This window comes from Ranitomeya variabilis, chromosome 8, assembly GCF_051348905.1.
Source record: "Ranitomeya variabilis isolate aRanVar5 chromosome 8, aRanVar5.hap1, whole genome shotgun sequence".
In the NCBI taxonomy this organism is placed as follows: Eukaryota; Metazoa; Chordata; class Amphibia; order Anura; family Dendrobatidae; genus Ranitomeya; species Ranitomeya variabilis.
In genome coordinates, this window is record NC_135239.1 from 113,619,149 (window position 1) to 113,646,780 (window position 27,632).

General features: G+C 43.7%; 1 protein-coding gene across 2 annotated transcripts in view; it reads left to right on the forward strand.

The window, feature by feature from the left end:
* Window positions 1-27,632, forward strand: part of DDR2 (discoidin domain receptor tyrosine kinase 2) — a 534,261-nt gene that overhangs the window by 239,362 nt on the left and 267,267 nt on the right. For both annotated transcript variants that reach the window (XM_077278825.1, XM_077278826.1), the window contains exons 3-4: window positions 10,537-10,638; window positions 25,571-25,673. In XM_077278825.1, coding sequence (XP_077134940.1) covers window positions 10,563-10,638; window positions 25,571-25,673 — 179 coding nt within the window. In that variant the 5' untranslated portion in view covers window positions 10,537-10,562. The remainder of the gene's footprint in view (window positions 1-10,536; window positions 10,639-25,570; window positions 25,674-27,632) is intronic.

The window sequence follows — 27,632 nt, forward strand, 5'->3', positions numbered from 1 at the left end:
CTGATGATGCTGTATGGTGGCTCGTTTTTTGCGGGACAAGATGATGTTTTCAGTGGTACCATGGTTATTTATATCCGTCTTTTTGATCGCGTGTTATTCCACTTTTTGTTTGGCGGTATGAGAATAAAGCGTTGTTTTTTGCCTCGTTTTTTTTTTTTTTTTTACGGTGTTCACTGAAGGGGTTAACTAGTGATATAGTTTTATAGGTGGGGTTGTTACGGACACGGTGATACTAAATATGTGTACTTTTATTGTGTGATTTTTTTTTATTTAGATAAAGAAATGTATTTATGGGAATATATATATATTTTTTTCTTTATTTAGGAATTTTTTTTTTTTTTTTTTTTTTACACATGTGGACATTTTTTTTTTTTACTTTTTTACTTTGTCCCAGGGGGGGACATCACAGATCGGTGATCTGACAGTTTGCACAGCACTCTGTCAGATCACCGATCTCAGTTCCAGCGCAGCAGGCTTACCTGAGCCTGGTCTGCACCCGGAAGTGATCCCTGCAGGACCCGGATGCAGCCCCGCGGCCATTTTGGATCCGGGGCCTGCAGGGATAGGAGGTAAGAGACCCTCGCAGCAAAGCGATCACATCACGTTGCTCCGGGGGTCTCAGGGAAGCACGCAGGGAGCCCCCTCCCTGCGCGATGCTTCCCTGTACCGCCGGCACACCGCGATCATGTTTGATCGCGGTGTGCCGGGGGTTAATGTGCCGGGGGCGGTCCGTGACTGCTCCTGGCACATATTGCCGGATGTCAGCTGCGATAGGCAGCTGACACCCGGCCGCGATCGGCTGCGCTCCCCCCGTGAGCGCGGCCGATCGCGCTGGACGTACTATTCCGTCCTTGGGAATTAGGGCCCACCCCACATGGACGGAATAGTACATCCAATGGCAGAAAGGGGTTAATATTGGGAGACTCTCCAAGCTACACTCTAGTGTTAACCCCAAGGGTACCAGAGTACCAGAATGGTGTAGGTGATTTCACACTATAGCTGTTTTTTATCCACTAGTCAAGCATTAGATGGTAGGGTGCTACATCATGTGGAGAACAATGTGATACAACAGAAAGAGAAGAGAGAAAGACACCACATAGCAATGACCACAACTATATATAGAGAAAATAAACAAAAGTTTGTTGAGAAACATAGACAACATCTAAAATAATTTAAAACTGAGTAATAACCATTTACAAACCTCCAGGCAATAATATGCCTAATATATGATGTTAAGCACCGCAGTACACGAAAACAGATGTTGGGAACGGATTCCTCAGATAAGATACACAGCAATAGTGTCTAGAGACATCAATAATGGTACATAATCATAGCTATAATAAACATATACTGTACATGAACACAAACCCATGTGTTATGCGTGTTATTCAGAGCTCCTGGTGTACACAACGGGAAGTAGCGAGAGAAATTATTCCCGAAATGAAATCCCCAATTGGTATACAATACTATATGCTTGACCGATAGGTCCAATAAAAAAAAAGGTGCAAGATGTATCAAGATTAGAAAAGAGTGGTTATACCATGATATAACCACATGATATTACCACTATGACATACAGTGCCTTGCAAAAGTATTCGGCCCCCTGGAACTTTTCAACCTTTTCCCACATATCATGCTTCAAACATAAAGATACCAAAATGTAAATTTTTAGTGAGGAATCAACAACAAGTGGAACACAATTGTGAAGTTGAACAAAATGTATTGTTTATTTTAAATTTTGTGGAAATTCAAAAATTGAAAAGTGGGGCGTGCAATATTATTCAGCCCTTTTAATTTCAGTGCAGCAAACTCACTCCAGAAGTTGATTGTGGATCTCTGAATGATCCAATGTTGTCCTAAATTCCTAATGACGATAAATACACCTGCTCTGTGATAGTCTCAGGGTTGTTTGAAGCACAGAGAGCATCATGAAGACCACGGAACACAGCAGGCAGGTCTATGATACTGTTGTGGAGAAGTATAAAACCGGATTTGGATACAAAATGATTTCCAAAACTTTAAACATCCTAAGGAGCACTTTGCAAATGATCATATTGATATGGAAGGAGTATCATACTACTGCAAATCTACCAAGACCCGGACGTCCCTCTAAACCTTCATCTCAAACAAGGAGAAGACTGATCAGAGATGCAGCCAAGAGGCCCATGATCACTCTGGATGAACTGCAGAGATCTACAGCTGAGGTGGGACAGTCTGTCCATAGGACAACAATCAGTCGTACACTGCAAAAATCTGGCTTTTATGGAAGAGGGGCAAGAAGAAAGCCATTTCTCAAAGATATCCATAAAAAGAAGAAGGTGCTCTGGTCAGATGAAACCAAAATCAAACTTTTTGGCAATAATGCCAAACTATATGTTTGGCGTAAAGGCAACACAGCTCATCTCCCTGAACACACAATCCCCACTATCAAACATGGTGGTGGTGGCAGCATCATGGTTTGGGCTTGCTTTTCTTCAGCAGGGACAGGGAAGATGGTTAAAATTGATGGGAAGATGGATGGAGCCAAATACAGGACCATTCTTGAAGAAAACCTGTTGGAGTCTGCAAAAGACCTGAGACTGGGACGGAGATTTGTCTTCCAATAAGACAATGATCCCAAACATAAAGCAAAATCTACAATGGAATGGTTCACAAATAAACGTATCCAGGTGTTAGAATGGCCAAGTCAAACAGAGTTTGAAAAGCTGGGTGACATATTGAATAAATACATGCAGGGGAGATAAGAGTTATCGCAGAGTTTGAAAAGTTGAGTGACATACCTGTAGGAAGAATAGATAAAAGACATGCTGATTAGCGTGCAACAGTTATAGATGACAAATTGCAGTCTGAATACATTATGTTAAATTTTGTTCTAATTCATTGCTGTACACTTAAGCACTGCACTTTTGTGATGCTCAGCAGACTACAGTATGTTGTCCTTTTCATAACCATAGTACTCGAGTGTATGAAGTAACTCATCTTGTAGGATACTGACATATAGTTCAACATTGAGACCACCATTGATCCTGGTCAAGTATTCAACGCCTTTGGCTGTGAAACAACCCCATATCATCAGGCTTCTTCCACCAAACTTCATTTTCTCAATTTGCTAGCTTTTTTTTCCTTTGTTTCTCCTAGACCCATTTGTACCCATCAGTGCCTAGTGTATTGACTTTCATCTCATCTCTCCAAATCACCCATTTCCAATCTTCAACTGTTCACTTTACATATTTTTTTGCAAACTCAAGCAGACACTTCTTATGACAATATTGAAGTCAAGGCTTCTTCACATTTTTTCAGCCACTATTCAAGACTCATGTAAGATGCATTGCACAGTGCTTGAATGGACATCTGTGATCTCACTATTACAAAGCATACGAGCCATCTGCTGTATTTGTCGTGCCAAAACTGATAGACCTTGTGATGAGCCAACTTCTTGACACTGATATCTTACCTGGATATCCACCTCTTGGCTTTTGAATGGTTGGATAGACTTAATTTCTTATTTTCCAACTATCATGGAACTCACATGATGCAGTTTGGCATTTCCTTAGTTGACAGACCGCTATCGATGAGCTGGATGATGCTGTTTCTCTTTTATTGGGAAACCAGCTTTATGGCTGCTGCTCGATTCGAACTAGTGAAAATTTCACTTGGGAATCAACCTAATAATACACTGAACTATTATTAAATGTGAGAACAGGCTGTATTTCATAGTATACAGGAAGAAAAAAAATCCACTACCAGGAGCAAAACAGTAACAGTGTAGTGACATGAAAAGAATCTGCATAACTAATCATATGCTGAATAGTTTCAAGTCAAATGTGTGATGATATAGCCAAAATAATTGTCTATAAAATTATGGTAGTCTCAAGTTTGAAGCAGTGAAAAGTTCAAAACATTGTCACTGTTTGCTCGTCAGAGTACTTGTATCATACCTACTACATTATCAGTAATGTAAGAGGAATCACTGTGTGTTATTTGTGTTGTTACATAGGACTGCAGAAAACATGTTTTACATCACTTGAAGAACAATTTTGGTTACTATTAGATAAATTTTATAGGTGAAAGAAGGTCATGGAGGAGGTAGGGTGGTGAGGAAGAAGGGGCACTGTTGTGAACTCTGTTTTTAGGCTCCCTCTTGTGGTCACAAGTGGTACTGTGATAGTGCTGTCTTTGGGCTCCCTCTGGTGGCTCTTTGTGTCATTCTGCAGGTCTGAGGCTGGTTCAGCTGTCTCGTTATCTTTAGCTGGTTTCCTATTTAGCTCACCTGGACTTTCAGTGGTTGCCTGCTGTCGATGTATTCAGTGCTATTTTGATCTCTCCTGAATCCCTTCGTTATCAGTCTCGCCAAGAGAAGCTAAGTTTCTGTTTGGTTATTTTTTGCTCATCAGTGTTCAATTTGTTTCTTGGTTATTTATTTGTCCTTGTCCAGCTTGCTAATATGTGATTTCCTTTCTTGCTGGTAGCTCTAGGGGGCTGAGTTTCTCCCCTCACACCGTTAGTTGGTGTGGGGGTTCTTGTATTCTCAGCGTGGATATTTTGTATAGGGTTTTTTACTGACTGCACAGTTCCCTGCCTGTCTTCTGCTATCTAGTATTAGTGGGCCTCATTTGCTGAACCTGTTTTCATTTCTACGTTTTGTATTTTCCCCTTACCTCACCGTTATTATTTGTTGGGGGCTTCCTATATCTTTGGGGTCATTTCTCTGAGGCAAGTGAGGTCTTACTTTCTCTATAGGGGTAGCAAGTTTCTCAGGCTGCGTCGAGACATCCAGGAATTTAGGCACGTTCACCGGCTACCTTTAGTGTGTTTGTTAGGATCAGGTTTTGCGGTCAGTCCAGTTACCACCTCCCTAGAGCTCTTTCTATGTTCAGTAACTTAGCTAGTTCATTCTGTGATCCTCAGCCACTAAGGATCATAACAGTACAGCAGGCCAAAAAAGTGTTTGATGCATCGCAGAAGTGGGATAAGAGAAGTCCTGAGTACAATTTTTTTTTTCCTCTCCCTTTGCTGCAGTCTGTCCAGCTTCTCTCATCCCCTTAATCTCTGGGTGGCTTTGAGTTCAGCTGCAGACATGGATATTCAGAGTCTGACTTCTAGTGTGGATCATCTTGCTGCAAGGGTGCAAAGCATTCAGGATTTTGTTGTTCACAGTCCTATGTCTGAGCCAAAAGTACCTATTCCTGAGTTGTTTTCTGGAGATAGATCTAAGTTTCTGAATTTTAAGAATAATTGTAAATTATTTCTTTCTTTGAGACCTTGTTCCTCTGGTGATTCCGCTCAGCAAGTTAGAATTGTTATCTCCCTGTTACGTGGCGACCCTCAAGATTGGGCTTACTCCCTGGCGCCAGGAGATCCTGCATTGCTGAATGTGGATGCGTTTTTTCTGGCGCTTGGATTGCTTTATGAGGAACCTAATCTTGAGAACCAGGCAGAAAAGGCCTTGCTGGCTCTCTCTCAGGGCCAGGATGAAGCTGAGGTGTATTGTCAAAAATTTCGGAAATGGTCGGTGCTTACTCAATGGAATGAGTGTGCCCTGGCTGCAAATTTCAGAGAAGGTCTTTCTGAAGCCATTAAGAATGGTATGGTGGGGTTCCCCACGCCTGCAAGTTTGAATGACTCAATGGCTTTGGCCATTCAGATTGATCGGCGTTTGCGGGAGCGCAAATCTGCGCACCATCTGGCGGTGTTTTCTGAACAGAGACCTGAGTCTATGCAATGTGACCGAATTCTGACCAGAATTGAGCGGCAAGATCATAGACGTCAAAATGGGTTGTGCTTTTACTGTGGTGATTCAACTCATGTTATCTCAGCATGCTCTAAGCGCGTAAAAAAAAATTGCTAAATCTGTCACTGTTGGTACTATACAGACTAAATTCATTTTGTCTGTTACTTTAATTTGTTCTTTGTCTTCCTATTCGGTTATGGCTTTTGTGGATTCAGGTGCTGCCCTGAACCTGATGGATTTGTCATTTGCCAGGCGCTGTGGTTTGGTCCTGGAGCCTTTGGGATTCCCTATTCCACTGAGGGGAATTGATGCTACACCATTGGCTGAGAATAAGCCACAGTATTGGACTCAAGTGACCATGTGCATGACTCCTGTACATCAGGAGGTGATTCGCTTTCTTGTGCTGCATAATTTGCATGATGTTGTCATTTTGGGTCTGCCATGGCTGCAGGCTCATAATCCAGTTTTGGATTGGAAAGCTATGTCTGTTTCAAGTTGGGGTTGCCAGGGGATTCATGGCGATGCTCCTTTGGTGTCAATTGCTTCTTCCACTCCTTCTGAGGTCCCTGAGTTTTTGTTGGACTACCAGGATGTATTTGATGAGCCCAGATCCGGTGCCCTGCCTCCTCACAGGGATTGTGATTGTGCTATAAATTTGATTCCTGGTAGTAAGAGAAGGGACATATTCGCCCGTCCTCCTCCCCTCTTGGTGCAGGATTCTTTTTTGTGGCCAAGAAGGATGGTTCTCTGAGACCTTGTATAGATTATCGTCTTCTAAATAAAATCACGGTCAAATTTCAGTATCCTTTGCCATTATTATCTGATCTGTTTGCTCGGATTAAGGGGTCCAGTTGGTTCACCAAGATAGATCTTCGTGGTGCGTATAACCTTGTGCGTATTAAGCAGGGGGATGAATGGAAAACAGCATTTAATACGCCCGAAGGCCATTTTGAGTACTTGGTGATGCCTTTTGGACTCTCTAATGCTCCTTCTGTGTTCCAGTCCTTCATGCATTACATCTTCCAAGAATATCTGGATAAATTTATGATTGTGTGTCTGGATGACATTTTGGTCTTTTCTGAGGACTGGGAGTCCCATGTGAAGCAGGTCAGGATGGTATTTCAGGTCCTGCGTGCTAATGCCTTATTTGTGAAGGGCTCAAAATGTCTCTTCGGAGTACAGAAGGTTTCCTTTTTGGGTTTTATTTTTTCTCCTTCTACTATTGAGATGGACCCAGTCAAGGTCCAGGCTATTCATGACTGGACTCAGCCTACATCTGTTAAGAGTCTTCAGAAGTTCTTGGGTTTTGCTAATTTTTACCGTCGCTTCATTGCTAATTTTACTGGCGTGGTTAAACCCTTGACGGATTTGACCAAGAAGGGTTCTGATGTGACTAATTGGTCTCCTGCGGCCGTGGAAGCCTTTCGGGAGCTGAAGCGCCGGTTTTCTTCGGCTCCAGTTTTGTGTCAGCCTGATGTCTCTCTTCCTTTTCAGGTCGAGGTTGATGCTTCTGAGATTGGAGCAGGGGCTGTTTTGTCGCAGAGAAGCTCTGATTGCTCTGTGATGAAACCTTGTGCTTTCTTTTCAAGAAAGTTTTCGCCTGCCGAGCGGAATTATGATGTTGGTAATCGGGAGTTGTTGGCTATGAAGTGGGCATTTGAGGAGTGGCGACATTGGCTCGAGGGAGCTAAGCATCGTGTGGTGGTCTTAACTGATCACAAAAATCTGATTTATCTCGAGTCTGCCAAGCGGCTGAATCCTAGACAGGCTCGTTGGTCGTTGTTTTTCTCCCGTTTCGATTTTGTGGTCTCGTACCTGCCTGGTTCGAAGAACATGAAGGCTGATTCTCTTTCTAGGAGTTTTGTGCCTGACTCTCTGGGAGTTTCAGAGCTGGCTGGTATCCTCAGAGAGGGAGTGATTTTGTCTGCCATTTCCCCAGATTTGCGACGAGTGCTGCGGAAATTTCAGGCGGATAGACCTGACCGTTGCCCACCAGAGAGACTGTTTGTTCCAGATAGATGGACCAGCAGAGTTATTTCCGAGGTTCATTCTTCGGTGTTGGCAGGCCATCCTGGGATTTTTGGTACCAGAGATTTGGTGGCTAGGTCCTTCTGGTGGCCTTCCTTGTCGTGGGATGTGCGTTCCTTTGTGCAGTCCTGTGGGATTTGTGCTCGGGCTAAGCCTTGCTGTTCTCGTGCCAGCGGTTTGCTTTTGCCTTTGCCTGTCCCGAAGAGGCCTTGGACGCACATTTCCATGGATTTTATTTCGGATCTTCCAGTCTCTCAGAGAATGTCTGTCATCTGGGTGGTGTGTGATCGTTTTTCCAAAATGGTCCATTTGGTGCCCTTGCCTAAGTTGCCTTCCTCCTCCGATTTGGTTCCTCTATTTTTTCAGAATGTGGTTCGCTTGCATGGCATCCCTGAAAATATTGTGTCTGACAGAGGATCCCAGTTTGTGTCCAGATTTTGGCGGATCTTTTGTGCTAAGATGGGCATTGATTTGTCTTTTTCGTCGGCCTTCCATCCTCAGATGAATGGCCAAACCGAGCGAACTAATCAGACCTTGGAAACTTATTTAAGATGTTTTGTTTCTGCTGATCAGGATGATTGGGTGACTTTTTTGCCATTGGCCGAGTTTGCCCTTAATAATCGGGCTAGTTCTGCTACTTTGGTTTTGCCTTTTTTCTGCAATTCTGGTTTTCATCCTCGTTTCTCCTCGGGTCAGGTCGAGCCTTCTGACTGTCCTGGGGTGGATTCTGTGGTGGATAGGTTGCAGCAGATTTGGAACCATGTGGTGGACAATTTGAATTTGTCACAGGAGAAGGCTCAGCGCTTTGCCAACCGCCGTCGCGGTGTGGGTCCCCGACTTCGTGTTGGGGATTTGGTATGGCTGTCTTCTCGGTATGTTCCTATGAAGGTCTCCTCTCCTAAATTCAAGCCTCGCTTCATCGGTCCTTATAAGATTTTGGAAATCCTTAACCCGGTGTCATTTCGTTTGGACCTCCCAGCGTCGTTTGCCATTCATAACGTGTTCCATAGGTCTTTGTTGCGGAGGTATGTGGTGCCTGTGGTTCCTTCTGTTGAGGCCCCTGCCCCGCTGCTGGTTGAGGGCGAATTGGAGTACGTGGTGGAGAAGATCTTGGATTCTCGTGTTTCTAGACGGAGGCTTCAGTATTTGGTTAAGTGGAAGGGCTATGGTCAGGAGGATAATTCCTGGGCTGTCGCCTCTGATGTTCATGCGGCCGATTTGGTTCGTGCCTTCCATGTGGCTCATCCTGATCGCCCTGGGGGTTTTGATGAGGGTTCGGTGACCCCTCCTCAAGGGGGGGGTACTGTTGTGAACTCTGTTTTTGGGCTCCCTCTTGTGGTCACAAGTGGTACTGTGGTAGTGCTGTCTTTGGGCTCCCTCTGGTGGCTCTTTGTGTCATTCTGCAGGTCTGAGGCTGGTTCAGCTGTCTCGTTATCTTTAGCTGGTTTCCTATTTAGCTCACCTGGACTTTCAGTGGTTGCCTGCTGTCGATGTATTCAGTGCTATTTTGATCTCTCCTGAATCCCTTCGTTATCAGTCTCGCCAAGAGAAGCTAAGTTTCTGTTTGGTTATTTTTTGCTCATCAGTGTTCAATTTGTTTCTTGGTTATTTATTTGTCCTTGTCCAGCTTGCTAATATGTGATTTCCTTTCTTGCTGGTAACTCTAGGGGGCTGAGTTTCTCCCCTCACACCGTTAGTTGGTGTGGGGGTTCTTGTATTCTCAGCGTGGATATTTTGTATAGGGTTTTTTACTGACTGCACAGTTCCCTGCCTGTCTTCTGCTATCTAGTATTAGTGGGCCTCATTTGCTGAACCTGTTTTCATTTCTACGTTTTGTATTTTCCCCTTACCTCACCGTTATTATTTGTTGGGGGCTTCCTGTATCTTTGGGGTCATTTCTGTGAGGCAAGTGAGGTCTTACTTTCTCTATAGGGGTAGCAAGTTTCTCAGGCTGCGTCGAGACGTCCAGGAATTTAGGCACGTTCACCGGCTACCTTCAGTGTGTTTGTTAGGATCAGGTTTTGCGGTCAGTCCAGTTACCACCTCCCTAGAGCTCGTTCTATGTTCAGTAACTTAGCTAGTTCATTCTGTGATCCTCAGCCACTAAGGATCATAACAGGGCACTGCAGAAATGGATTTGACTTGAAAAAGGGGGAATGGTTTCACTCATAGGGAACCTATTGTAAACGTTTGAATCACACCTCTGGCTGTCCATATGCTCTGCTGCCGCCCAGCAATACGCGGTTTACACAGGACATAGCGCTGTTACCTATATTTATCCCCATTTGCAATCCGAGTTTGAGAGAGTCCCATTTTATAGGGTCAAAACGTTACATTTTGTGGATTGCATTATAAAAAAAAAACCCTTTTTTTGGAAATTTGCAGTGCCGAGTACTTCACATTACTGTGTTGAGATATTAGTACTGAAACTGTAAGACTATTAACAGTGGTAAACAGTGCAGGGACACACCCTAACTGGTAACGCCCATTTGTCATTTCATTCATAAATATTTACAAGCATCAGAGGTATGACAACAATGCAGTTGTGCTCCAGAATTGTCACATCAGAGGAAATTTTCTAAAACATATGCATCAGGAGAACTGACAGGCCCTCTCTAAATAACAACAATGATGCTATGAAGGGGCTGAATTCTCAAAGCAGGTAGGTGGGTCCTCCCAAGTTCATTACCATGTTACTAGTGTCTAAACAACACCTCAATGTAAAAGAAAACTAATAAAGCAATGTTAAAAATCTCATGATTGCTATGTTTTTGCAGGTTTTTCTTCACTCAACTGCTAAAAGATGAGAACAGAAAAGCAAATAATATTAATATTACTACTTCAGATCTTATGCTCTGTAGAATCACAAGTCAACCCAGGTGAGTGTTATGGAGCTTGGAACATCATACACTCCAATGTAAACAAATTTTACTTATTTTTACAGGTTAAATATGCAGAATTTTCATCTCATGAGGGCCACATTATAAAATAGAATTAAAAGAATACATTCCTATTTAAAGCACCACTCCAGCGTTTTTTTAGAGTGGTGCTGCTGTAATAAATGGAGCGGTCGTGGCTGAACCCTGCCACACTACAGGAAAATCCTAGCTGAGTGTGTGTGTGCTGTCACCTTATCAATGCGCCGCTGCAGACAGCATGCTGTCGCTTGACACGCCAGGCGGCCCGGCCCCAGAGAAGTAGGGAAGAATGAGGGAGACCAGGGTCCAAAAATAAACTTGTCTTTACTGAACAAACTGATGAGAAATACAGTACATACATCAGATAACAGGCACAACACTTAAATAATACATCTTCTGCACAATCCACAGACAGGGACTTCACTGTTAAATGGTACATTTCTTCTGTTACATGTTTCTGTCAATAAACAGCCATGGAAACCTCCATTTTCACTTCTGGTGAGAACCTCACAGGCTGTGGTGCATTTGCTATGACTATTCTGAAGTTCCAGTTGATATGGGCCACACGCCCCTTAGTGTGCCACTGCGTCTTCAATTCCCTGTAGGAGAACAAGTGTCCCAACCTGGTCATCTTCTACTACATGACCTTCAGGTCTGGCTACATTTCCACTTCTTATTAAGTATCAATACCATTTGCTGCAGGCCTCCGCTTGCCTGGGATAAGGAATTCCTATGCCATTTAATCCTTGTTCACTTCAGAACATGTTATTGAGTATGGTCTCCCTTCTTTGCACATGACACCTAGAATCAGTGAGTGACACCAGCGCCGCCCCACAGTTCTTGCACTGCCCTCAATGAATTGTCATCAGAAGGCTGTGCCGATGTCATTAAATGTTTTTTTCACTCCCTCATCTTACCCCCCCAGAGACATGTAATTTTGCAGTTAGAAGCTGTACTGGGGGAGATAAAAGAAGAGTGCTAGTGCTGTGCTCACCTCTCTCACAGTTTCTATTAGCATGGATCCAGGACATCTTCTAACTTTAGTAATTAACAGCAGCACTATCCCCCTGATGATGTCTTGTTCCAAGAGGCTCAATAGATGTTGCAGGGAAGTGAGTGCAGCCCCAGCCTCCTGTGGCATTCTGTTTGTGACGGAAGTGCAGTAAAAAAAAACACATTAAGGGATTAGCTAGATACAGAAAAGTGAAGGCTATTTGATAATAAAATAAATAACAAAAGTGGTTAGGGTGTAAAGACAGACATTTAGAAAGGCCATTTTAGGTGCCAGACCAACCCTTTGACTGACAAAATGATTTTGCATGCAGCATTTTTATTCCAGGCAAATAAAGCACAACTGGACCTGACAAACCTTTCTACAGGCCAATGAGGTCTGTCATGTGCCAATGGTATCTGTACAACAGATCTGGCACTAAATAATGATGTCCATTATCAATGGACATTCTGAGGCAGATGATTTTATAATTTGCAGAATGTTGTACATTTATTTGTCTACAAAATTCCTACAAATATTTACTGCGTATTATAAAAAAAAGCAATGTAAAACAAAAAAAAACATTGTATGTTGTGTTTTTTAAATATTCAACCACTTCCGAAATGTGACGCGTATGTACATGCAAGAAGAGAGCTAGCTCCTATCACTCCTGTCAGTTTGTGGCAGCAGCATTTAAATGATATGACTGCATGACACGACCATTCCATCGCCTATTTCACACCTGAAACAAAGCAATAAAACAAAAAAGAGCCCAGTCATGAAGGAGTTAAACACAGAGTTTAACGTAAAATTTGTCTGCAAAGCAAATATATAAAAACAAAGCTCTGTTAAAATTTCAAGGAAAATGACACAAAAAATTGTCATTGTTTTCAGAAAACTGGAGTTTGTGAAACCAGCTTATGGTATGTTCATACTGCATCCTTTATTGGCAGACAAAAATTAAAGGGACACTGTCACCCCCTCCAGCCGTTATAAACTAAAAGAGCCACCTTGTGCAGCAGTAATGCTGCATTCTAACAAGGTGGCTCTTTTAGTTTTTGGTGCATGTATTCCCAAAATAAAGCGTTTTATAACTTCTCCAAAATACCTGTCTTTCGCCAGGGAGGCAGGTCCTCACCCCCCTGCTTGAAACGCCACACTGCCGTCACTCAAATCTTCAGGGGCGCCGGGCGCCGCCCCCATCGCGCTGTTTTCGCATGAAATCCGGCGCCTGCGCTGTGTAGTACTGTCCGGTGAGCTCTGACCGTCTGACCTCCGATGCAGTCTTGCAACTTACAACTGGATGAAACAGGCACAACGCTGGTGACAGGACCTCCCCGCCGCCCCAACGCACGTTTCGTATCTACTTCTTCAGGAAGTATGAAACGTGCGTTGGGGCGGCGGGGAGGTCCTGTCACCAGCGTTGTGCCTGTTTCATCCAGTTGTAAGTTATGCTCACCTCCTACTTAGGTTTTCTAATGCATTTTCAATAGGTCCACTAGGACATTGCTGCACTTTGCACTTTTGTTAATGCTGCTATTTGAGATTCAGCCCTTTTTGCACAGACCTATATCTATAGGTTGTATGTATTTGGTTAACACGTTTCCAATAGGTCCATTTGGACGTTGTTGCACTTTGCACTTTCAGTAAATTCTGTTGCTTTAAATTGATTTCCTTTTTGCACTGGCCTGATATTTACTGGTCACATATGAATTGCACTGAGGGCATGAGCATTTACTATTCATTATGGCATTGATAATGCTGGTCACAGTACTCCCTGTGTTATGTGGTATCCAGTAGTTCTTTTATCATTTATCTTCCTTGAGTTGTATATTTCATGCTATTCTACTAATAAAATTATTTATGCAAGGATTATACTCTATGTGTGGTCTCTGTACCGCTTGTTGTAGTATACATTTCAGTAGGCCAACATTTTGGATTCTAAAATAATTTTTCAAGCTGGTGTTATAAAGTATTCTAATTTACTGAGATAATGACTTTTGAGTTTTCATTGGCTGTAAGTCATAATCATCAACATTAACAGAAATAAACACTTGAAATAGATCACTCTGTTATGACTTTTGTAGCATAGCGCCTACTACGTGTCTTGGGGGACACTCGCTTGGCACAGGATTAATGCACTCAGGCACGATTTTCTATCAAAAACGCAGTCTCTTAGGTTTATTTCGCACAACATAAACCACATCCACAGGAACTTAGCAACAGCTTGAACAGTATCTGGACATATTCAACTTTACCACAGTTTGTCTCTGACCCCGGTCAGCATTACACACGGTTTTCAGACCGTTACCCGTTGGCAACCTTCATGGGTTCCTGGACACCTCTTGGCCTCAGAGGTGCCCCATACACAATATCTCTCTCTTCTTTCACTCTGACCCCGGTCAGTACAACACGGTTCCTTCTCGTTAACTGTTGGTGCCACACAGGTTCTCGGATACCTCTCTTCCTTAGAGGCATCCTGCAGACATTCACACTCTGTCTTTCCTTTTCTCTGACCCCGGTCAGTACAACATGAATCTCCATTCATTACCTGCCATTGCCGCACAGGTTCTCGGATACCTCTCTTCACCAGAGACATCCTTCCGACATTCTCACTCTGACCCCTGGTCAGTACAACACGGATCTTCATCCGTTCCACAGTCTGGTCTGTGCGAGGTCCAGAGCCCCCGCCATGTGCTCTTCAGGGAGCCGACACTCCCAACACATGGGGCTCTCTCCAGGACCTTCCAATACAGACCATTCAGATCCACACTCAGAGCCCATGTGACCATCCCTCAGTCACATTATATAGTACTAACCACTCCCACAGGTGGGAGCGTGGATGTGTGGCTAGTTGGTCCCACCCATCTCACACAACTAGCCTAATAAGTCTCCCTTACAACTACACCATAGATATACACACTCTTGAGGGACTACAGGTCCCAGAACAACATTGCATCAGACTTACCATGCATACTCCCTCTGCAACACATATCGGCCATTCACAACACTGCCAGTCACTGTTTTACCACCATTATCACAACAGATATGCCTCCATGCATATCCCAAGGAGCACACACAGCGCCCCCAAGCTGCCACAGGGGTCACTACACCACATATTCCTCCCCTCTGTTCAAACCCGTAGGGTTGAACACTTATCACACACCATCCTCATCATCACACCTTTGTTAGGTTCTTTCCCCACCCCTAGCGGTCAACATGTAAGTCTTGAATTCTAGTCTTCAAGTCACCATCTGTCCGTGTCAACAGACCGTCCATCACCACATTTTTGTAACAAGGTCTCCCACCTATGTCAGTCTTAACCTCACCACTCCAGACCCATCCACCATCTCTTGCATGGCTTGGCCATGCCTTCCACTGACTTTCTTCCATTAGGCTCTCACACGGCACTCAGCAGCCTGTCTCCAAAGCTCCTCTTGCTTTAACCGGGTTTCTACTTCAGGCCCGACTCCTTGGTGGCCTCGCTGTACTCCCTTATTTCGTCAGAGTCACAGTCACCTGCATAGTCTGTGTCACACCTCAGAGCGTGGCGAACCCCCAAATCACACTCTTTTTGGGTGCCAGCTCCACACGTTTTATCTACCACATCACTAACAGTCATATTGTGGCAAACATCAGGTGATGTCATGTCCGTAAGTTGGGACCGTCCACCATTTTCCTTGGTCACGCCTAACTTAGGACTGTCAACTATAGGGGGTGCATCCTTTGCATCAATTTTCATGCACAAGAATTCATTTGCCCCGGACAACAGTCCAACTTTTGGGATGCTCCACCCCCTTTTGGGATACCACCCCCTTTTGGGACTCCACCCCTTTTTTGACAACCATCCCTGTTTGGGTTTTCCACCCCATTTTTTGGAAACCATCCCTGCTTGGGTTTTCCGCCCCATTTTTGGGGAATTACTCCCTTTTGGGATACCACCCCATTTTGGGACTCCACCCCTTTAGGGTCACCACCCCTTTTTGGGCAATTACTCCCTTTTGGGATACCACCCCCTTTTGGTACTCGGCCCCTTTTTTAGCAACCATCCCTGTCATGGTTCTCAATAGCAAGAGACCGTAGTAAAGCATACAAAAGGACTAGCTCTTGGAAGATGGGAACTCGAGCTGACTGTGAGCTAAACCTACCGCACAAATAACAGTGGCCGGGTAGCGTGCCTACGTTTTATCCCTAGACGCCCAGCGCCAGCCGGAGAACTGACTGACCCTAGCAGAGGAAAATACAGACCTGGCTTACCTCTAGAGAAATTTTCCCCAAAAGGCAGACAGTAGCCCCCACATATAATGTCGGTGATTTTAGAGGAAATTGACATACGAAGTATGAAGATAGGTTTAGCAAATTGAGGTCCGCTTACTAGATAGTAGGAAGACAGAAAAGGGAACTACACAGTCAGCTGAAAACCCTTTCAAAACACCATCCTGAAATTACTTTAAGACTCTAATATCAACTCATGACACCAGAGTGGCAATTTCAGCTCACAAGAGCTTCCAGCCTCAGAAATATTCAAACACAGAGAACTGGAACAAAAATGCAAAACAAACTTAGGACTACAAGTCCAACTTAGCTGATAGTAGTCTAGGAGCAGGAACATGCAACAGAAAGGCTTCTGGTAACATTGTTGGCCGGCATAGAAATGACTGAGGAGCAAGGCTAAATAGACAACTCCCACATCCTGATGGAAACAGGTGAACAGAGGCGATGAAGCACACAAGTTCAGTACCACCAGTGACCACCGGGGGAGCCCAGAAACCAAATTCACAACAGTACCCCCCCCTCAAGGAGGGGGCACCGAACCCTCACCAGAACCACCAGGGCGATCAGGATGAGCCCTATGAAAGGCACGGACCAAATCGGAGGCATGAACATCAGAGGCTGTCACCCAAGAATTATCCTCCTGACCGTAGCCCTTCCACTTGACCAGATACTGAAGTCTCCGTCTGGAAACACGGGAGTCCAAGATCTTCTCGACAACGTACTCCAACTCACCCTCAACCAACACCGGAGCAGGAGGCTCAACGGAAGGCACAACCGGTACCTCATACCTGCGCAACAATGACCGATGGAAGACATTATGAATAGAAAAAGATGCAGGGAGGTCCAAACGAAAGGACACAGGGTTAAGAATCTCCAATATCTTGTACGGGCCGATAAACCGAGGCTTAAACTTAGGAGAAGAAACCTTCATAGGGACAAAACGAGAAGACAACCACACCAAGTCCCCAACACAAAGACGAGGACCAACACGACGACGGCGGTTGGCAAAATGCTGAGTCTTCTCCTGGGACAACTTCAAATTGTCCACCACATGCCCCCAAATCTGATGCAACCTCTCCACCACAGCATCCACTCCAGGACAATCCGAAGACTCCACCTGACCGGAAGAGAAACGAGGATGAAACCCCGAATTACAGAAGAAAGGAGAAACCAAGGTGGCAGAACTAGCCCGATTATTGAGGGCAAACTCTGCCAAGGGCAAAAAGGCAACCCAATCATCCTGATCCGCAGACACAAAACACCTCAAATAAGTCTCCAAGGTCTGATTAGTTCGCTCGGTCTGGCCATTAGTCTGAGGATGGATAGCAGACGAAAAAGACAAATCAATGCCCATCCTAGCACAGAACGCTCGCCAAAATCTAGACACGAATTGGGTTCCCCTGTCAGACACGATATTCTCCGGAATACCATGCAAGCGAACCACATTTTGGAAAAACAGAGGAACCAGCTCGGATGAGGAAGGCAATTTAGGCAAGGGGACCAAATGGACCATCTTAGAGAAACGGTCACACACCACCCAGATGACAGACATCTTCTGAGAAACAGGGAGATCAGAAATAAAATCCATGGAGATGTGAGTCCAAGGCCTCTTCGGAATAGGCAAAGATAACAACAATCCACTAGCCCGAGAACAACAAGGCTTGGCCCGAGCACAAACATCACAAGACTGCACAAAACCTCGCACATCTCGCGACAGGGAAGGCCACCAGAAGGACCTAGCCACCAAATCCCTGGTACCAAAGATTCCAGGATGACCATCTAACGCAGAAGAATGGACCTCCGAGATGACTCTACTGGTCCAATCATCAGGAACAAACATTCTACCAGGCGGGCAACGATCAGGTCTATCCGCCTGAAACTCCTGCAAGACCCGTCGCAAGTCTGGGGAAACAGCAGATAATATCACTCCATCCTTAAGGATACCTGTCGGTTCAGAATTACCAGGGGAATCAGGCTCAAAACTCCTAGAAAGGGCATCCGCCTTCACATTTTTAGAACCCGGTAGGTAAGAAACCACAAAATTAAACCGAGAGAAAAATAACGACCAGCGCGCCTGTCTAGGATTCAGGCGCCTGGCAGACTCAAGATAAATCAAATTCTTGTGGTCGGTCAATACCACCACCTGATGTCTAGCCCCCTCAAGCCAATGACGCCACTCCTCAAAAGCCCACTTCATAGCCAAGAGCTCCCGATTACCAATATCATAATTTCGCTCAGCGGGCGAAAATTTACGAGAAAAGAACGCGCAAGGTCTCATCACGGAGCAGTCGGAACTTCTCTGCGACAAAACCGCCCCAGCTCCGATTTCTGAAGTGTCGACCTCAACCTGAAAAGGAAGAGTAACATCAGGCTGATGCAATACAGGGGCGGAAGAAAAGCGGCGCTTAAGCTCCCGAAAGGCCTCCACAGCAGCAGGGGACCAATCAGCAACATCAGCACCCTTCTTAGTCAAATCAGTCAACGGTTTAGCAACATCAGAAAAACCAGTTATAAATCGACGATAAAAATTAGCAAAGCCCAAAAACTTCTGAAGGCTCTTAAGAGAAGAGGGTTGCGTCCAATCACAAATAGCCTGAACCTTGACAGGGTCCATCTCAATGGAAGAGGGGGAAAAAATGTACCCCAAAAACGAAATTTTTTGAACCCCAAAAACGCACTTAGAACCCTTTACACACAAGGAATTAGAGCGCAAAACCTGAAAAACCCTCCTGACCTGTTGGACATGAGAGTCCCAGTCGTCCGAAAAAATCAAAATATCATCCAGATACACAATCATAAATTTATCCAAATATTCACGGAAAATGTCATGCATAAAAGACTGAAAGACTGAAGGGGCATTTGAAAGACCAAAAGGCATTACTAAATACTCAAAATGGCCCTCAGGCGTATTAAATGCGGTTTTCCACTCATCCCCCTGCTTAATTCGCACTAAATTATACGCCCCACGAAGATCAATCTTAGAGAACCACTTGGCCCCCTTTATTCGAGCAAACAAATCAGTAAGCAGTGGCAAAGGATACTGATATTTAACCGTGATTTTATTCAAAAGCCGATAATCAATACACGGCCTCAAAGAGCCATCTTTTTTAGATACAAAGAAAAAAACGGCTCCTAAGGGAGATGACGAAGGACGAATATGTCCCTTTTCCAAGGACTCCTTAATATATTCCCGCATAGCAGCATGTTCAGGCACAGATAGATTAAATAAACGACCCTTTGGAAACTTACTGCCCGGAATCAGATCTATTGTACAATCGCAATCTCTGTGCGGAGGTAGTGAACCAAGTTTAGGCTCCTCAAAAACGTCACGATAATCAGATAAAAATTCCGGAATCTCAGAGGGAATAGATGACGAAATGGAAACCAAAGGTACGTCCCCATGAGTCCCCTGACATCCCCAGCTTAACACAGACATTGCTTTCCAGTTGAGGACCGGGTTATGAGATTGCAGCCATGGCAATCCAAGCACCAACACATCATGCAGATTATACAACACAAGGAAGCGAATAATCTCCTGGTGATCCGGATTAATACGCATAGTTACTTGTGTCCAGTATTGTGGTTTATTACTAGCCAATGGCGTGGAGTCAATACCCTTCAGAGGTATAGGAACTTCCAGAGGCTCTAAATTAAACCCACAGCGTTTGGCAAAGGACCAATCCATAAGACTCAAAGCGGCGCCAGAGTCGACATAGGCGTCCGTGGTAATAGACGATAAAGAGCAAATCAGGGTCACAGATAGAATAAACTTGGACTGTAAAGTACCAATTGAAACAGACTTATCAACCTTCTTAGTACGTTTAGAGCATGCTGATATAACATGAGTTGAATCGCCACAATAGAAGCACAACCCATTTTTTCGCCTAAAATTCTGTCGTTCGCTTCTGGACAGAATTCTATCACATTGCATAATCTCTGGCGCCTTCTCAGTAGACACCGCCAAATGGTGCACAGGTTTGCGCTCCCGCAAACGCCGATCAATCTGAATAGCCATTGTCATGGACTCATTCAGACCTGCAGGCACAGGGAACCCCACCATAACATCTTTAATGGCATCAGAGAGACCCTCTCTGAAATTCGCCGCCAGGGCGCACTCATTCCACTGAGTAAGCACAGACCACTTACGAAATTTTTGGCAGTATATTTCAGCCTCATCTTGCCCTTGAGACAGGGCCATCAAGGCTTTTTCAGCCTGAATCTCTAAATGAGGTTCCTCATAAAGCAACCCCAAAGCCAGGAAAAACGCATCCACATTGAGCAACGCAGGATCCCCTGGTGCCAAAGCAAATGCCCAATCCTGAGGGTCGCCCCGGAGCAAGGAAATTACAATCTTGACCTGCTGTGCAGGATCTCCAGCGGAGTGAGATCTCAGAGACAAAAATAATTTACAATTATGTTTGAAATTCTGGAAGCGAGATCTATCCCCGGAGAAAAATTCAGGCAAAGGTACTCTAGGTTCAGATATAGGAGCATGAATTACAAAATCCTGTAAACTTTGAACCTTCATAGAGAGATTATTCAAACCTGTAGCTAAACTCTGAGGATCCATTTTCATCAGGTGAAATCAGAACCATTCAAGGATTAGAAGGAGAGAGAGACGAAGGCTGCAGTAAGCAGAGATGCTAGTGAATCAACTAATGAGCAAACTCAGGAAAAAAAAAAAAATTCTCTGCAGACTTCTTTTCTCTCCTTTCTTCTGCCAATTATTTTAACCCTTGGCCGGCCAAACTGTCATGGTTCTCAATAGCAAGAGACCGTAGTAAAGCATACAAAAGGACTAGCTCTTGGAAGATGGGAACTCGAGCTGACTGTGAGCTAAACCTACCGCACAAATAACAGTGGCCAGGTAGCGTGCCTACGTTTTATCCCTAGACGCCCAGCGCCAGCCGGAGAACTGACTGACCCTAGCAGAGGAAAATACAGACCTGGCTTACCTCTAGAGAAATTTTCCCCAAAAGGCAGACAGTAGCCCCCACATATAATGTCGGTGATTTTAGAGGAAATTGACATACGAAGTATGAAGATAGGTTTAGCAAATTGAGGTCCGCTTACTAGATAGTAGGAAGACAGAAAAGGGAACTACACAGTCAGCTGAAAACCCTTTCAAAACACCATCCTGAAATTACTTTAAGACTCTAATATCAACTCATGACACCAGAGTGGCAATTTCAGCTCACAAGAGCTTCCAGCCTCAGAAATATTCAAACACAGAGAACTGGAACAAAAATGCAAAACAAACTTAGGACTACAAGTCCAACTTAGCTGATAGTAGTCTAGGAGCAGGAACATGCAACAGAAAGGCTTCTGGTAACATTGTTGGCCGGCATAGAAATGACTGAGGAGCAAGGCTAAATAGACAACTCCCACATCCTGATGGAAACAGGTGAACAGGGGCGATGAAGCACACAAGTTCAGTACCACCAGTGACCACCGGGGGAGCCCAGAAACCAAATTCACAACACATCCCTGTTTGGGTTTTCCGCCCCATCTTGGGACACCAGCCCATGGTACCCTCCGGCACCAGTTCACACAGTACAGAAAAAAACATGTCTCTTTGGGTTGCACCGGCCCTTTAAGAGTCTGCACGGAAAAAAAAATGTTTTGTTTTGTTTTTTTTCTCAACACTTCACCAGCTCCTGCTGGCAATCACAAGCCGCTGCTGCTGAACCTTTCACTGCAACTGCAGCCGCACTCCACAATGCTCTGTACAGCTCCACCGCAGACTTCGTGGACCCGCTGATCCACAGCAAGATGCTTGTCACCTTCGTAACCCCGCCGAGTTACAGCAAGACGCTTGTCACCTTTGTAACCCCGCCGAGTTACAGCATTACAGCACAATCACTTTCTCACTGATCCCGATCAGTATCACACGGTTGTCAGACCGTTGACTCCTCTGGCTCAGCCAGCACAGCACATGTGCTTCTTAGGGAACCGTTTTGCCCGCATTCGAGCACCAATTGTAGCATAGCACCTACTATGTTTCTTGGGGGACACTCACTTGGCACGGGATTAATGCACTCAGGCATGGTTTTCTATAAAAAACAGTCTCTTAGGTTTATTTCAGACAACATAAACCACATCCACAGGAACTTAGCAACAGCTAGAACAGTATCTGGACATATTCAACTTTACCACAGTTCGTCTCTGACCCCGGTCAGCATTACACACGGTTTTCAGACCGTTACCCGTTTGCAACCTTCACGGGTTCCTGGACACCTCTTGGCCTCAGAGGTGCCCCATACACAATGTCTCTCTCTTCTTTCACTCTGACCCCGGTCAGCACAACACGGTTCCTTCCCGTTACCTGTTGGTGCCGCACAGGTTCTCGGATAACTTTCTTCCTTAGAGGCATCCTGCAGACATTCACACTCTGTCTTTCCTTTTCTCTGACCCCGGTCAGTACAACATGAATTTCCATTCGCTACCTGCCATTGCCGCACAGGTTCTCGGATACCTCTCTTCACCAGAGGCATCCTTCCGACATTCTCATTCTGACCCCGGTCAGTACAACACGGATCTCCATCCGTTCCACAGTCTGGTCTGTGTGAGGTCCAGAGCCCCTGCCATGTGCTCTCCAGGAAGCCGACACTCCCAACACATGGGGCTCTCTCCAGGACCTTCCAGCACAGACCATTCAGATCCACACTCAGAGCCCATGTGACCATCCCTCCGTCACATTATATAGTACTAACCACTCCCACAGGTGGGAGCGTGGATGTGTGGCTAGTTGGTCCCGCCTATCTCACACACCTAGCCTAATAAGTCTCCCTTACAACTACACCATAGATATACACACTCTTGAGGGACTACAGGTCCCAGAACAACATTGCATCAGACTTACCATGCATACTCCCTCTGCGACACATATCGGCCATTCACAACACTGCCAGTCACTGTTTTACCACCATTATCACAACAGATATGCCTCCATGCATATACCAAGGAGCACACACAGCACCCCCAAGCTGCCACAGGGGTCACTACACCATACTTTATATAATATATGAATTTCACTTTTTGTATTGAAGAACTGAAATAAATTAACTTTTTGATGAAATTCTAATTCAGTGAGAAACACTTGTAACTAGTATTCTGCTGTTCTCATCGGTCTTCATAACAAGTAAACAAGTTTTAATCAACTAATATGTCAATCAACACTCACCAAAGGGGCAAAATCGATATCCAACAATCACTCTTTTGGTACTCTCTTTCATACCTAAAAATGTCAAGCATTTGAAGTATGTATCTTTTTTCCATTTTTCAGCACTTTTTAATTACGTGTTTTAGTCTTTTTTTTGGGTGGGGGGATATATTTTTTTAGGATGAATACATTTGACATTCCATTGTTAATGCAAGCCTAAAGGAAGTGTCACAGTCAAATGGAAAATGAGTAAAGTAGGTCGCCTTTACTAGACATTTGACTCCTAGAATCCCCTTAACATAAGTTACCATCATGAGTTCTTGGTGCATTTCTGACAATATTTTTCTTGCTCTAAAAAATGCAGCTTATTACAGTTCTGGGAGAATGATTTGGATTTATAGAACTCTCATTCCCATTGTGCCTTTTTTACGTGTAAACTGACTTGTGATGTGTTTTTGAAATCTGCAATATGTAAATTGCTATTACGGTAAATATGTGTTTTGCTTGTGGATTTTTCCCATAGAATTGAATGAACTGAAGAAAGTCTGCAGGTAATTAACACATGTCCTAACAGTGCATTTCACAAAGGAAGCAAACTAAAAACAAAATGTAATTTGCAAATGACTTTATTAATAAAGTTTTATCAAAGCTAAATTACATGAGTCATCCAAAACAAAGTTAGTTTTATTTAAAACATGACAAAACATAAGGACACAAAAACAGCAGCTGAAAAAAATGCACTAAAAATGCAAGTAAAATATGCAAGTAACCTAATTTATCTACTTGATCCAGAAATGCTGCTGAAAATCTGTAACCAAAAATACATCAATATGGAAACTAGGCTTCAAAATTATGATTTGCGATATAAAAACTGCAACTACAAGTACAAACAGGAATTCTAGGTTAGGAGTTTCAATACTTAGCAGAAAAAAGGGCAGCGGTGTTTACTTGCCCAGGTCTCAGAACTGATGCAGCAAACCCATGTAATAAAGATGGCAGCAACACAGGTAGAAAATACTGATGAGACAACCACTCACAGCCTGCCAATTCATAGAGGGGGTGATTGCTCAAAAGCAGCTTGTAGAGGGTGCTGGTCACAGATAGGTAATACACAGTGCCTGGCTTACAGCCTATTAGTGATGCCCATACTATTAAATTAGGCGGGCTGCCCAGCACTATATAAGTGCACCCCATGAGGACAGAGACCCTAGTTTACAAAGCCAAACATTCTGGGCTTGACTGCACCCTGCAAAAAATATACATATTATATGAGGTATATTGGTTGATATTTTGGCCAAGATATACAAGCTCGCAACCAGCATCAAGGGTCCTCACTCTAAAGTTAAAAGCAAAGTCACAAAAAGAGGGAAAAAATCCTCCAAAAATTCAAGAATTAACATAACCAAAAAGGGCAGCAGTGCTTACCTGCACAGGTCTCAGAACTAATGCACTATCAGGATGCAGCAAACCCATATAGGAAAGATGGCGGCAACATGGGTTTGCTGCATCCTGAGAGTGCACTAGATCTGAGACCTGGGCAGGTAAACATTGTGTCAGGACTCTGAACATTTTTTACCTTTTGTACATTACTGCCCTTTTCCAACATGGCATCTTTGGTCTCATGTGCACTTGTCTTCCTGCTATAAAACTCCACCCCATCCTTCAGTCTGTGCTAGATTATTCTGCTTTGCATCCAGCTCCTGATTACTCCCTGGCCTTGCACCTGCACCTGCTCCTGTGAACCTGTGTTGGAGATCCTGCCACTCTGCTCTGAGTTCCTGCTGCATACACCAGTGTTTAGTAATCCTCCTTCATCTGCTGCTCGTGTTATTTCCATCTGCATTTGCTGGGCATGTAAGCTGTTTCTACTCTGCAAAACCTGAGACTATTAACCAGGCCTCCCTGGTTGAGCTAAGATATGATTTGAACTGCCTAGCAGCATATCTATCTGTGTCTGGACTAAGTCAAGGATCTATTCGTGTCAAGTTTCCTCAAGAATAACTGTGCTTCATAGACTTTCGTTTTGTTTGCATCTACCTCTGAAGTTTCCTATTGACTGCTAAGCTGCGTTTATTATTTGCACCAAGTGTTGTGGACTTGAGTTTCTCTCTGCACCTGCTTGAATCACCGTGTGATAATATAAACTTTACCACTTATAAAACTGTGTCCTGTTGTCTAGTTCCACGCAAAGAGTCTCCTGAATTATCCCCTATAATTATTACACATTGCTGCATTTTCTGCTGTGTTAATTCTTGAATTTTTGCATGATTTTTATGGCTTTGTTTTTAATTTTACATTTTTCAACACACACAAAACTTTATTTAAACAGCATTATATAACAAAGTCCATATATAAGAATAAATATTTGATTGGTATACTACCTTTATATAACACATAGTAGCATACAGAAGTGTACCGTGTACTGCTCTTGAGTCTTTAGTTTGTAACATCTCTTTTCATTACAGCGGTTTGCCGTTATCCATTGGGTATGACTGGAAGACAAATTCCAGATGAAGACATTAGTGCATCCAGTCAGTGGTCAGAATCGACTGCAGCCAAATATGGGAGGTAACTACATTATTCACTGCACGCTTCATTAGCTCTTGTCAGTCTTCAGGGTATTTTGAAAAAATGTGTTTTCAAACTGAGTTGTTGATAATAGTTGTCTATAATTTACAAACATGTCAACTCCATTACATCTACATCTGTTGTCATCACTTGCACTTTGCCCCAAAACAACTGCAATCCCACAAACCATTGGATATTAGTTGTAACTGCTAACTGCTCTGCGTTATAAACTTCTGTGAAGCACTTGGGGGTTCAAAGTGCTCACCACACATTTATATAAATTACTTAACGGGTCTAGTTCCCAAAATGGTGTCACTTGTGGGGGTTTCCACTGTTTAGGCACATCAGGGGCTCTCCAAACGCAACATGGTCTCCGATCTCAATTCCAGCCAATTCTGCATTGAAAAAGTCAAACAGCTCCTTCTCTTCCAAGCTCTGCCGTGCGCCCAAACAGTGGTTTACCTCCACATATGGCATATCGGTGTATTCAGGAGAAATTGCACAACAAATTTTGTGGTTAATTTTCTCATTTTACACTTGTGAAAATTAAAAAAAATGGTTCTGAAGTAAAATGTTTGTAAAAAAAAAAGTTAATTTTTTCCATCCACATTGCTTAAGTTCCTGTGAAGCACGTGAAGAGTTAATAATCTTCTTGAATGTGGTTTTGAGCACCTTGAGGGGTGCAGTTTTTAGAATGGTGTCACTTTTAGGTATTTTCTCTCATGTACACCCCTCAAAGTGACTTTAAATGTGAGATGGTCCCTAAAAAAAATGGTTTTGTAAATTTTGTTGTAAAAATGAGAAATCGCAGGTCAACTTTTAACCCTTATAACTTCCTAACAAAAAAAATTTGTTACTTATTAAGTATTTTGCGTGACATATCTCGCTGATTTAAGAGCATAAAAATTCAAACGCTGTGCCCATGCTGCAGAAATAAACGTGCGGAAATGCAGCGGTTTACATTCCGCAGCATGTCAATTCTTTGTGCGGAATCCGCAGGGGTTTTACCCCTGCTCCATAATAGAAAACCGCAGGTGTAAAACCGCAGTTGAATCCGCACAAAAACAGCGGTAAATCTGCAGTAAATCCGCGATAAATCCGCAGGAAAAACGCAGTGTTTTTGCCCTGCGGATTTATTAAATCCGCTGCGGAAAAATCCGCAGTGGACCATTCTACGTGTGCACATACCCTAACTCTTTCTGATTCTTATGCTACATAATAAATACAGCCCAGCATGGACCAAGACAAAAGCAATCTCACACACATGCAAATAGCCATGTGTGCAGGCAATAGAAACCAGAGATCGCATACCCTTCAATACTAAGGACACTCCAAATGCCATAGATAAATACCTGAGAGAAAAAATAGGAGTACACGTCCAAGATTTTTGTAAAAAAATATCAATACAAATTTTATTACACCATAATCATCATATATATAAACATAGCATAACAAGATAAATAACACATTGTAACACTAAGGGAAACTGAGGAAACAACACTGAAAAAAGAGAGAGCCACCCCTAAAAAAGTCCGCGTATCTAGTACAAAGCCAATAGTGCGTGTCACTGAGCAGATAAGGGATATTTAACAAGAAATATGTCAATATGTCAATATTAAACTGCGTATAGTACATCCCAGAATTCAGATCAAGTCCGGTAAAGTGCACATAGTGCCACATCTCATTCCCTAAATCGGACCGCCAGGGGTAACCACCGGAGCCCCACTTATGCTACATACAGTATGTAAGAATGGCGACTAACTGAGACAAAACCATGGATTAATAAAAGATATTTGTTACTGTTAAAGGACATGTGAGATTCTAATACCATTTGCTTAAGTCATGGTCATTTGTATTAATGCAGTCAGTCTCTATTTCTCCTAGCTGGATTCATTTAATATTTGTCATTTTAACTTTATTGACCTTAGGACTAGTGTTGAGCGATACTTTCCGATATCG